Raw genomic sequence first — 12500 nt, 5'->3', positions numbered from 1 at the left:
CACACACACTCTCACACAGTCACACACACTCTCACACAGTCACACACACACACACACACACTCACACAGTCACACACACACACACACACACTCACACAGTCACACACACACACTCACACAGTCACACACACACACTCACACAGTCACACACACACACTCACACAGTCACACACACACACACACTCACACAGTCACACACACACACACACACACTCACACAGTCACACACACACTCACACAGTCACACACACACTCACACAGTCACACACACACTCACACAGTCACACACTCACACAGTCACACACACTTTCACACAGTCACACACACACACTCTTTCTCAGACACTCTCTCTCTTTCACACACACACTCTCACACACTCTCTCTCTCTTTCTCACACACACACACACACACACACACTCTCTCTCTCCCTCACACTCTCACAGATACACTCTTTCACACACACACACACACTCTCTCTCTCACACACACACTCACTCTCTCCCTCTCTCTCTCTTTCCCTCACACACACACTCTTTCTCAGACACACTCTCTCTCTTTCACACACACGCACGCACACACTCTCACACAAACACACACTCTCTCTCTCTCTCCCCCTCTCCCTCACACACACACTCTTTCTCACAGACACACTCTCTCTCTTTCACACACACTCTCTCTCTCTCCCTCTCCCTCACACTCTTTCTCACAGATACACTCTCTCACACACACACACACACTCTCTCTCTCACACTCACTCTCTCTCTCTCTCTCACACACACACACAGTACTGATTATACGCTGTGTTTTCATTCTCAGGGTCATTTTCCGTGGCCGGACACAGACGCCTGGACTGACGAGGAGCTGGGAATTCCTCCTGATGATGAGTGATGACCTCATCCAGCACAGCTGTGACTGTGTGTGTGTGTGTGAGAGAGAGAGAGAGAGAGAGAGAGAGAGAGAGATCTGTGTGGGAGCTACACAGCTGGAGCTGGTGTTAAGATCACCCTGACCTCCTGCTGTACAGAGACTCGTCCAGTCTGATTTCTTTTCCCTACACGTCTATTTAAAATAAATAAGTACAAAGAGCAGAAGAGTGGAGAGTCGTTTCTCCTGGGGACTTTTATTTTGTTTTTCAAAATGGAAAAAAATATATCTGCTTCTCTACAGACAGAATCCAGAGCTCTGAAATCCCATCATGCATTAGTGAGGGTTACAGTGTGGAGAAATCCCATCATGCACCACTACAGAGGGCACATTTCTGACCAATCACCAACAAGCAGCAGATTTCTTTCTTTCTTATGAAAGTTGGCTTGTGAGTTTAATTTCTCTCCATTTCTGTTCTGAAGACTCATCTGGGAGAGTCGATTCATTCAGATCTTAAACGAATCCTTGGAAGTATCTTTTTAATCTTATAAATTGCACAACAGAAAATTTTTATTGTTACCTTCTGAGTAACAGAGACATCATTTACACTGGGAATGAGATCTATTTAAATGTTTATATCTCACAGATGGGTTAAACAGACGTCTTAGAATTGACTGAATCATTATCACAAATGATTCTATTGAAGATTCACGCGTGCACGTTGGATATAGTTCCTCTGTGTGTGTGTGTGTTAATTTGCATCAGAGCAACACAATCAAATTTTCAACAAAAGAATTAGGTCACCTTTCTTTGAACATGGTGAGTCGACTCATCGTTAAGACCCATTTCAAAGACTCGACTCATTCGCAAACGACACATGACTCGTATACGATTTCGGAGCGGCCTTTTTTCTTTTATTTCTTTCGTCATGTGAAAAAAATTTCACCGGCTTTATTCTTTCATCTCCAGCTCGTCGGATCAAAACGCACACAATCTTCACCATCATTACTACAAAATCTATTACAAATTATTCATCGTTCAATTACAAAAAAAAATAAGCAAACAAATATTCAGATCAAATATTTACAGAAATTGTGAAAGAAAAAAGAAAGAAAAATAAATCGATCAACAAACACCCGGGAAGCAGGAAGCACGAGTCGTTCCTCATCGCTTAGAAATGAATAAGTTAATAAAGAATTACAGGAAAAACACAGAAAATACATTTACACACACACGCGCGCGCGCAGAAGTGAAGCAGGATGAACACGTCGCCGTTTCTCCCTGAGCTTTAAACACGCTCACTTCATCCTGAAGGCAGATTCTCATCATCATCATCACCACTTTCAATGTAACACCAGTGTCGCGAAAACATTGTGCTTCAGTTCCTCCTTTTTAATTTAACACGGGGTTTAAAGAGGGAAAAAATAGGAAAAAAAGAGTAGAGTAGGACGGGTTATGCAAATGAGATGGAGTAATTAATGAGTGGGCGTTTCCCAGATCACACGCTACACTACACTACACACTGTCACACACCGGAGATGATGTTTATGTTTTTTGTTTTCTAATTTTTAATTGAAATATTTCCTTCTTTTGTTATTTGAAACGTGTTCGTTTGTTGACCGGAAATTGCGTTCGATTTGTTTACTAAAACCGACTTTTTTTGTTCTTTCTTTTATAATGCTTTTAATGATGTCTTCTCTCCCTCCTGCTTTCACGAGAGGTTTTAATACTCCGGAAAAAAATATATACGTAACTTTGCTTTCCATCATTCATTAACGCTGTTGTGAAGTGAAAGCTCAGGAATCAGTAGTGTTTATTGAGAAACACCGTCGTCATGGTGATTTATATCTAAGCCCCGCCCTCGTCCTTTAACTTCACCCATAACACACTCGGCTAATGCTGTAGTTCAGAGAGACGAGGCTCGTGCTAACTAACAGAGTAGCGACAATAAAATAAAATAAATCCACACAGTTTTCACCTCGCTCTTGTTTTTTTAAGAAATAACTGGAACAGATTTAAACCGGTCACGTTTGAAACTCGTAGAATTTCCGCTACATAACATTTTAGGTGGAATAAACGAGTTGCTTAGTCATTACTCGATCCGAAACACGATTTCTACTGCGCATGTGCGGAATTGCCCCCCCCCATAATATAATATGCTACTACAATATAATGTTATAATGTGTTGTTGGCAGCGCATGCGCAGAACAAAAACCTGAGATTCCGCACATGCGCAGTACAAATCGTGTTTTAGAACAGCGTTATAAATATCTACTGTATAAATAAACTGTCGTGAATCGTTACGTCGTTACGTTACGTAATGTTAGCACATTTCCGCGCATGCGCAGTACAAATCCTTTCCTCTACGGATCGAGTAGTGACATGGCTTTTGTCATTTTTTCTACAATTTTAAACAGAACAGCTCTCCATTAATAATAGTTTGTTCAGAATGGACTGATACTTTTGTTAGTATGAATGTTTTAGTAGAAAAGACGGAGCTTTAACAATACTGATGACTGATTTTATGAAACGAGTTGATAAAATACGTTTCTCTTTTTCATGCAAGAAGAAAAATAGACTGAGGCTAGCTACCTAGTTTATTAATCCAGCGAGCTAAGCGTGAGCCCAGCTAACATCAGCACCACAGCATCAGCTACAAAACCTTTCTGCAAAATCTTTTACATTTTATTTTAAACATAACTAAAGCAGAAAGCAGCAGAACGACTGGGAAACGCCCAAAAAACACCGATTCAACCTTTTCATCAATTTTTGCTACAAATTTCTTCCAGTGCATCGCCCACCAAACCCACACCACCCAAAAAAAACACAAAACACACACATCAGTGTAAAGAAGGGAAAACACTCTCCACGGCTACAGATTTCCATCTCACCTGGTTAAATACGTACAAAATAAAATCAAACAATCGATGGACTAATCAATACACTGTACAATTATTGCTTTCAGCACCGTTTTTTGCAAAAAAAAACGTTCACACAGATTAGAAATGACCCTGAACTAACGCCGGGTCAGCGCCATTTCCATGGCAACGAGCCCCCGGCGCTCACGCCGCAGCCGACAGGAAGAAGGTAGTGATCGACGTTACGTAGAGAAATGAGAGTCGGTTTTTTACAGAAATGAAACGTACGAAAAGCTGCCCGAGAAACCACACACACACACACACACACACACACACACACAGGTCTGCTACAGGTTACATGTGGAGGTAGGAGAGGGAAAGAAAAGCTGACTGTATTGTACAATTCCGAGCTCTGTGATTGGCTGGAGAGATGAAACGCTCCGGCTGTGTTCCGATCCCGACTCGGACACGCCCTAGGTTCTTAGAACCTTAACGACTGGAATGACCGTCGCAGAGCTGAGGTCAAACTCAGGGAACACTGGCATCTTTTTTTTTTTTTTTTAAGAATTACTATTAAACATATATCTTAGATGTCTTAGTAAAAAAAAAACCTCAGGTATAAAGGTATTAATGTTGTAATAAAACATGACGATGATTAAAAGTGTGTGTGTGTTAGCGGTATGGACACTCTCTACTCACAGAAATTAAATAATTTAAAAAAAAAAAACACCACTTCCTGAAACATTTGGCTGATTCCGTCACAAATTTCCCTGCGCTACTTTTCATTCTTTCTTTTTTCTTTCTCTTTTTTAAATACATTTTTAAAATGTACTGATTTATTAAACTCATCACTTAATTTCCCCGAGCATGTGTGCTATCTTCAGCGTGCTAGTGCCATTCCTACATACCTTGAAGCTTAAACATGCAAGGTACGTGTGTGTGTGTTAGGTAGTGAGAAGTGTGTGTTGCTGTTGTGTTATAACAGCAGACGAGTGTGTGTGCTCATCTTCATCAGCTTGCTCAGCCTCTGCTTGGACGTTGCGTTGCCTTTCTTCGGACGTTTTCCTGAAAGACACCACAAATTAAAGTAACGGTAAGTGATATAGCAAACAATGCTATCATAACACTTAGAGGAGCAGTATGTAAATATTTTAGTATAATATTCATTCATTCCGTATTCATTCAGCCCATAATAAATCAGATGAAGTGATCCCCTTTTCCCTAAAACACCATAAATCAGATGAAGTACTGACAAAGAGAAAAAAAGCTTCTTAACTCCACCCTTTTCCCTAAAACACCATAAAGTAGATCTACTGATAAGGAGAAACAAAGCTTCTTAACTCCGCCCCTTTTCCCTAAAACACCATAAATCAGATGAAGTACTGACAACGAGGAACAAAGCAGGAACAAAGCTGCTTAACTCCGCCCCTTTTCCCTAAATCAGATGAAGGAGATCTACTGACAAGGAGAAACAATGCTGCTTAACTACACCCCTTTTCCCTAAAGCACCATAAATCAGAAGTAGATCTACTTGATAACGAGGAACAACACTGGTGTGTACCTTTCTTGTTGTTTAGCTCACAGGGTCTAAACATTACACACCGCTCCTTTAATGAAAATCATGGCATGTTATGATCACACGCTCTGCATTAACACAGTTATAACAGTATAATAATAACAGAGTCACTGACACTGGAGACTATAGAAACAATATGGTATGAGAACGAGTGCATTATTATAAACCTGTGATTAGAGTTGATATCACAGCTACTGTTATAAAAAATTAATCAACAACTCATGACCAATCAGAATCCAGAATTCAACACTGCTGTAATGCACTCTCACTCTCACACACAGACACACACACACTCGGACACACACACAGACAGACTCTCACCTTTAGTGGCCTGGTTGCTGATGGGGCTGGAGTTGTGTGTGTGTCGTTTGGATGGATGGAGTGCAGGAGAGAGTGACCGGTCAGTGTAGAAACATTCCTCTACTGCACTCTTACTGCTACTGCACCACGTCTCCTGAGTCACAGCGCCCCCCTCTGACACTCTGCTGGGGGAGGAAGGATGCTCCCTGTGTACACAACACACTACTTATTAATTACACTTCATTTAGAGAGATACACACACACACTGGACTGCATACGTTTGTGTGTCTGGTGAATGTTTGGTGTTCAGAATCCAGAATCCTGGACTTTTAATAGCAGAATGATGGTGTGTGTGTGTGTGTGTTTGTACCTTTTGAGTGGTTTGTGATGTTGACTCCCTGAGTTTCTCATCTTAGGTATCTCACACTCCTCTTCATCCTCAGAGCTCCCTGATTCTGAACTGTCCTTCTGCAGAGAGAGAGAGACAGACAGACAGAGTGTGAGAGAGAGACAGAGAGAGAGAGACAGACAGACAGAGTGTGAGAGAGAGACAGAGAGAGAGAGAGACAGACAGACAGAGTGTGAGAGAGAGACAGATTTCCATATGTTTATATATATATTGTAATAACTCTGCAGAAATTAAACAAGGCCTTTTGAAAGTCTTGTATATGTAACTGACCTCCTCTTCCTCCTCATCCTCATCCTCCTCTTCCTTCTTCAACCCTGAGAGGTTCGTCAGCTTTATCCTGAGTTCTGTTCACACACACACACGTCCAGTGTCCAGTCACAACCACAACAATGTACATCTCTGTAGAGATGGCAGATGGTGAGGGGTAGAGGGGTAGATGGTGATGGTGGGAACGCTGGTATTTGATGGTGAAGGTCAGTGTGAGGATGATAATGCTGGTGTTTGATGGTGAAGGTCAGTGTGAGGATGATAATGCTGGTGTTTGATGGTGAAGGTCAGTGTGAGGATGAAGACTGGTGTTTGATGGTGAAGGTCAGTGTGTGAGGATGATAATGCTGGTGTTTGATGGTGAAGGTCAGTGTGAGGATGAAGACTGGTGTTTGATGGTGAAGGTCAGTGTGTGAGGATGATAATGCTGGTGTTTGATGGTGAAGGTCAGTGTGAGGATGAAGACTGGTGTTTGATGGTGAAGGTCAGTGTGAGGATGATAATGCTGGTGTTTGATGGTGAAGGTCAGTGTGAGGATGATAATGCTGGTGTTTGATGGTGAAGGTCAGTGTGAGGATGATAATGCTGGTGTTTGATGGTGAAGGTCAGTGTGAGGATGATAATGCTGGTGTTTGATGGTGAAGGTCAGTGTGAGGATGAAGACTGGTGTTTGATGGTGAAGGTCAGTGTGTGAGGATGATAATGCTGGTGTTTGATGGTGAAGGTCAGTGTGAGGATGAAGACTGGTGTTTGATGGTGAAGGTCAGTGTGAGGATGAAGACTGGTGTTTGATGGTGAAGGTCAGTGTGTGAGGATGATAATGCTGGTGTTTGATGGTGAAGGTCAGTGTGAGGATGAAGACTGGTGTTTGATGGTGAAGGTCAGTGTGAGGATGATAATGCTGGTGTTTGATGGTGAAGGTCAGTGTGAGGATGATAATGCTGGTGTTTGATGGTGAAGGTCAGTGTGAGGATGATAATGCTGGTGTTTGATGGTGAAGGTCAGTGTGAGGATGAAGACTGGTGTTTGATGGTGAAGGTCAGTGTGAGGATGATAATGCTGGTGTTTGATGGTGAAGGTCAGTGTGAGGATGAAGACTGGTGTTTGATGGTGAAGGTCAGTGTGAGGATGATAATGCTGGTGTTTGATGGTGAAGGTCAGTGTGAGGATGAAGACTGGTGTTTGATGGTGAAGGTCAGTGTGAGGATGATAATGCTGGTGTTTGATGGTGAAGGTCAGTGTGAGGATGAAGACTGGTGTTTGATGGTGAAGGTCAGTGTGAGGATGAAGACTGGTGTTTGATGGTGAAGGTCAGTGTGTGAGGATGATAATGCTGGTGTTTGATGGTGAAGGTCAGTGTGAGGATGAAGACTGGTGTTTGATGGTGAAGGTCAGTGTGAGGATGAAGACTGGTGTTTGATGGTGAAGGTCAGTGTGAGGATGATAATGCTGGTGTTTGATGGTGAAGGTCAGTGTGTGAGGATGATAATGCTGGTGTTTGATGGTGAATGTCAGTGTGAGGATGAAGACTGGTGTTTGATGGTGAAGGTCAGTGTGAGGATGAAGACTGGTGTTTGATGGTGAAGGTCAGTGTGTGAGGATGATAATGCTGGTGTTTGATGGTGAATGTCAGTGTGAGGATGAAGACTGGTGTTTGATGGTGAAGGTCAGTGTGAGGATGAAGACTGGTGTTTGATGGTGAAGGTCAGTGTGTGAGGATGATAATGCTGGTGTTTGATGGTGAAGGTCAGTGTGAGGATGAAAATGCTGGTGTTTGATGGTGAATGTCAGTGTGAGGATGAAGACTGGTGTTTGATGGTGAAGGTCAGTGTGAGGATGAAGACTGGTGTTTGATGGTGAAGGTCAGTGTGTGAGGATGATAATGCTGGTGTTTGATGGTGAAGGTCAGTGTGAGGATGATAATGCTGGTGTTTGATGGTGAAGGTCAGTGTGAGGATGAAGACTGGTGTTTGATGGTGAAGGTCAGTGTGAGGATGAAGACTGGTGTTTGATGGTGAAGGTCAGTGTGAGGATGAAGACTGGTGTTTGATGGTGAAGGTCAGTGTGAGGATGAAGACTGGTGTTTGATGGTGAATGTCAGTGTGTGAGGATGATAATGCTGGTGTTTGATGGTGAAGGTCAGTGTGTGAGGATGATAATGCTGGTGTTTGATGGTGAAGGTCAGTGTGTGAGGATGAAGACTGGTGTTTGATGGTGAAGGTCAGTGTGTGAGGATGATAATGCTGGTGTTTGATGGTGAAGGTCAGTGTGAGGATGAAGACTGGTGTTTGATGGTGAAGGTCAGTGTGAGGATGAAGACTGGTGTTTGATGGTGAAGGTCAGTGTGAGGATGATAATGCTGGTGTTTGATGGTGAAGGTCAGTGTGAGGATGATAATGCTGGTGTTTGATGGTGAAGGTCAGTGTGAGGATGAAGACTGGTGTTTGATGGTGAAGGTCAGTGTGAGGATGAAGACTGGTGTTTGATGGTGAAGGTCAGTGTGAGGATGAAGACTGGTGTTTGATGGTGAAGGTCAGTGTGAGGATGAAGACTGGTGTTTGATGGTGAAGGTCAGTGTGAGGATGAAGACTGGTGTTTGATGGTGAAGGTCAGTGTGAGGATGATAATGCTGGTGTTTGATGGTGAAGGTCAGTGTGAGGATGAAGACTGGTGTTTGATGGTGAAGGTCAGTGTGAGGATGAAGACTGGTGTTTGATGGTGAATGTCAGTGTGTGAGGATGATAATGCTGGTGTTTGATGGTGAAGGTCAGTGTGTGAGGATGATAATGCTGGTGTTTGATGGTGAAGGTCAGTGTGTGAGGATGAAGACTGGTGTTTGATGGTGAAGGTCAGTGTGTGAGGATGATAATGCTGGTGTTTGATGGTGAAGGTCAGTGTGAGGATGAAGACTGGTGTTTGATGGTGAAGGTCAGTGTGAGGATGAAGACTGGTGTTTGATGGTGAATGTCAGTGTGAGGATGAAGACTGGTGTTTGATGGTGAAGGTCAGTGTGAATATGAAGACTGGTGTTTGATGGTGAAGGTCAGTGTGAGGATGATAATGCTGGTGTTTGATGGTGAAGGTCAGTGTGAGGATGATAATGCTGGTGTTTGATGGTGAAGGTCAGTGTGAGGATGATAATGCTGGTGTTTGATGGTGAAGGTCAGTGTGAGGATGATAATGCTGGTGTTTGATGGTGAAGGTCAGTGTGAGGATGATAATGCTGGTGTTTGATGGTGAAGGTCAGTGTGAGGATGAAGACTGGTGTTTGATGGTGAAGGTCAGTGTGAGGATGAAGACTGGTGTTTGATGGTGAAGGTCAGTGTGAGGATGATAATGCTGGTGTTTGATGGTGAAGGTCAGTGTGAGGATGATAATGCTGGTGTTTGATGGTGAAGGTCAGTGTGAGGATGAAGACTGGTGTTTGATGGTGAAGGTCAGTGTGAGGATGAAGACTGGTGTTTGATGGTGAAGGTCAGTGTGTGAGGATGATAATGCTGGTGTTTGATGGTGAATGTCAGTGTGAGGATGAAGACTGGTGTTTGATGGTGAAGGTCAGTGTGAGGATGAAGACTGGTGTTTGATGGTGAAGGTCAGTGTGTGAGGATGATAATGCTGGTGTTTGATGGTGAAGGTCAGTGTGAGGATGATAATGCTGGTGTTTGATGGTGAAGGTCAGTGTGAGGATGAAGACTGGTGTTTGATGGTGAAGGTCAGTGTGAGGATGAAGACTGGTGTTTGATGGTGAAGGTCAGTGTGAGGATGAAGACTGGTGTTTGATGGTGAAGGTCAGTGTGAGGATGAAGACTGGTGTTTGATGGTGAAGGTCAGTGTGAGGATGATAATGCTGGTGTTTGATGGTGAAGGTCAGTGTGAGGATGATAATGCTGGTGTTTGATGGTGAAGGTCAGTGTGAGGATGATAATGCTGGTGTTTGATGGTGAAGGTCAGTGTGAGGATGATAATGCTGGTGTTTGATGGTGAAGGTCAGTGTGAGGATGATAATGCTGGTGTTTGATGGTGAAGGTCAGTGTGAGGATGAAGACTGGTGTTTGATGGTGAAGGTCAGTGTGTGAGGATGATAATGCTGGTGTTTGATGGTGAAGGTCAGTGTGTGAGGATGATAATGCTGGTGTTTGATGGTGAAGGTCAGTGTGAGGATGAAGACTGGTGTTTGATGGTGAAGGTCAGTGTGTGAGGATGATAATGCTGGTGTTTGATGGTGAAGGTCAGTGTGTGAGGATGATAATGCTGGTGTTTGATGGTGAAGGTCAGTGTGAGGATGATAATGCTGGTGTTTGATGGTGAAGGTCAGTGTGAGGATGAAGACTGGTGTTTGATGGTGAAGGTCAGTGTGAGGATGATAATGCTGGTGTTTGATGGTGAAGGTCAGTGTGAGGATGAAGACTGGTGTTTGATGGTGAAGGTCAGTGTGAGGATGAAGACTGGTGTTTGATGGTGAAGGTCAGTGTGAGGATGAAGACTGGTGTTTGATGGTGAAGGTCAGTGTGAGGATGAAACTGTGTACGTTAAATTTATCCACTAAATAAACAGAACCTTCTGGATAATCTTAATCTGGACAATGTTCTTCCTGGTCTTCATGATGTAAGTGAGGAGGATGAAGTGACTCACCATGACGAGTGATCTGACCCGCCTCCACTTTCACTTTCTCTTGTTGGCATGACGATGGCTTTTCTGGTCTAACGTGATGCTGTTGGCATGGCGATGTCTCGTCTTTCTCGGCTTTCAGAGCTATGTTCCCAAGACGCAGCCTCTCACTATGAATAAAGTGCGCGCACACACACACACACACACACACACGTTATTATTACACACACCATATATAATCATTTCATGATATAACATAATGACGGGGTATTAAAACCGTACCACACAATCCTGCCGTTACACAGCACCAGCCGCAGAGCGTTGTCATGGTTACCGTCGACTGGTACAGCAGAGGGCTGGACAACCTTCTTAAACTTCCTGTTGACCTTGGAGCTCATGTCAGAGTCCTGCTGAGATAAGAAAGTGAAGAATTTAATGAAAACGAAGAGGAAAATAAAGAGTGCTGCACTTGTAACTGATTTGATCGGAGTTGTGTGATCAGAACTGAACTCAAATCATGATGTCATCGTCTATCAAGTGTGTGTGTGTGTGTGTGCGCGACGCATTTGTGAAATTTTTCAACGTGTTCTCACTTCCTCCAGAGGGCCGACCTCCAGCCTCTTCAGTACTTCCCGAGTGTGCAGCTCCAGGATGTCCAGGTTAGACCGGAGTCTGGGCTCATGTTGATGTTGATGCTGGTGTTGAAGATGATGATGATGATGATGGTGGTGATGGGGTCTGAGTCGCCGAGCAACCCGTTGCGCATGGTGTCGTCTCTCGAGTGAGGAGCGAGCGGATGTGCTGTCTAGGTTTCCCTGAGATTTACTCGGATCCTCCTGTGAAGTCAGTGAGGTCATCATTAACTGAATGGCTAACATAACCCCACCTTGATATATTAGGACACGCCCCCTTCTGAGTTACATGTTTTTTATTATTATTATTATTATTATTATTATTATTATTATTATCTTCAAACCCACACACACACAGACACACACACACACACACACGCTCTCTCTCTCTCTCTCTCTCTCTCTCTCTCTCTCAGGTATGCTGTACCTCCTGCACCTCCAGGTGACGGATCTCCCTGCTCAGATCCTTGATCAGGAGGCTCGGCCGGATGTGGTCCGGAATCTCGCTGTTTGTTGCCATTAACTAGAAACACACACAGATCCGGTGCAGGATATTCATTCCGTTCGGTCAGGTGTAATATAACACATCACTTCCAGAGCCGAGAAATTAACCAGAACGCTCGCTAAGAATAAACATGCAGAGAGACTTTACCTCCCTCCTCAGCCAGGTCTTCAGGGCAGAGATTAAAGCTTTCACTCCTTCTACCAGATACTCCTGAGGCTGACGCTTCTCCTCTCGCAGCTCTGCCAACACACACACACACACAGGTTACAGAATGAACACCACACTAATCAAAGCAGCTCTCCTGACTCCTAGCGAGTATCAGCTAACACACTAGCGTAGCTGTCTCTCTCGATTTGATTGATTCTTCTCAGTAATGCAGATGAAGTAAAAACGGCGGTATCCGGTGATGAGGAGGTCGCCGTCTCCGCTGTAGCTTCAGAAGGAAAACATCAAGAGACTTCGAGCTGCTTGTGTGATGTGA

General features: G+C 43.7%; 2 protein-coding genes across 5 annotated transcripts in view; one reads left to right on the top strand and one right to left on the bottom strand.

The window, feature by feature from the left end:
• The window catches only part of ndufb2 (NADH:ubiquinone oxidoreductase subunit B2), a 10539-nt gene extending 9454 nt beyond the window's left edge, over positions 1 to 1085 (top strand). The window contains exon 3 of the mRNA XM_058416707.1: positions 817 to 1085. Within this exon, the coding sequence (XP_058272690.1) occupies positions 817 to 888 (72 nt within the window). The 3' untranslated portion in view covers positions 889 to 1085. The remainder of the gene's footprint in view (positions 1 to 816) is intronic.
• A 3236-nt stretch (positions 1086 to 4321) lies between these two features.
• Positions 4322 to 12500, bottom strand: part of kdm7aa (lysine (K)-specific demethylase 7Aa) — an 18224-nt gene continuing 10045 nt past the window's right edge. For 2 of the 4 annotated variants that reach the window (XM_058416705.1, XM_058416703.1), the window contains exons 10-18: positions 12167 to 12258; positions 11942 to 12037; positions 11476 to 11718; positions 11165 to 11292; positions 10907 to 11052; positions 6278 to 6351; positions 5969 to 6066; positions 5620 to 5804; positions 4322 to 4787 (exon numbers count right to left, since the gene is read on the bottom strand). In XM_058416705.1, the coding sequence (XP_058272688.1) occupies positions 4699 to 4787; positions 5620 to 5804; positions 5969 to 6066; positions 6278 to 6351; positions 10907 to 11052; positions 11165 to 11292; positions 11476 to 11718; positions 11942 to 12037; positions 12167 to 12258 (1151 nt within the window). In that variant the 3' untranslated portion in view covers positions 4322 to 4698. The remainder of the gene's footprint in view (positions 4788 to 5619; positions 5805 to 5968; positions 6067 to 6277; positions 6352 to 10906; positions 11053 to 11164; positions 11293 to 11475; positions 11719 to 11941; positions 12038 to 12166; positions 12259 to 12500) is intronic. The other 2 variants (XM_058416706.1, XM_058416704.1) reach the window with 1 other exon arrangement.

Source organism: Hemibagrus wyckioides, linkage group LG19 (genome assembly GCF_019097595.1).
Source record: "Hemibagrus wyckioides isolate EC202008001 linkage group LG19, SWU_Hwy_1.0, whole genome shotgun sequence".
NCBI classification, from domain to species: domain Eukaryota; kingdom Metazoa; phylum Chordata; class Actinopteri; order Siluriformes; family Bagridae; genus Hemibagrus; species Hemibagrus wyckioides.
This window is presented reverse-complemented; position numbering and strand designations above follow the sequence as displayed.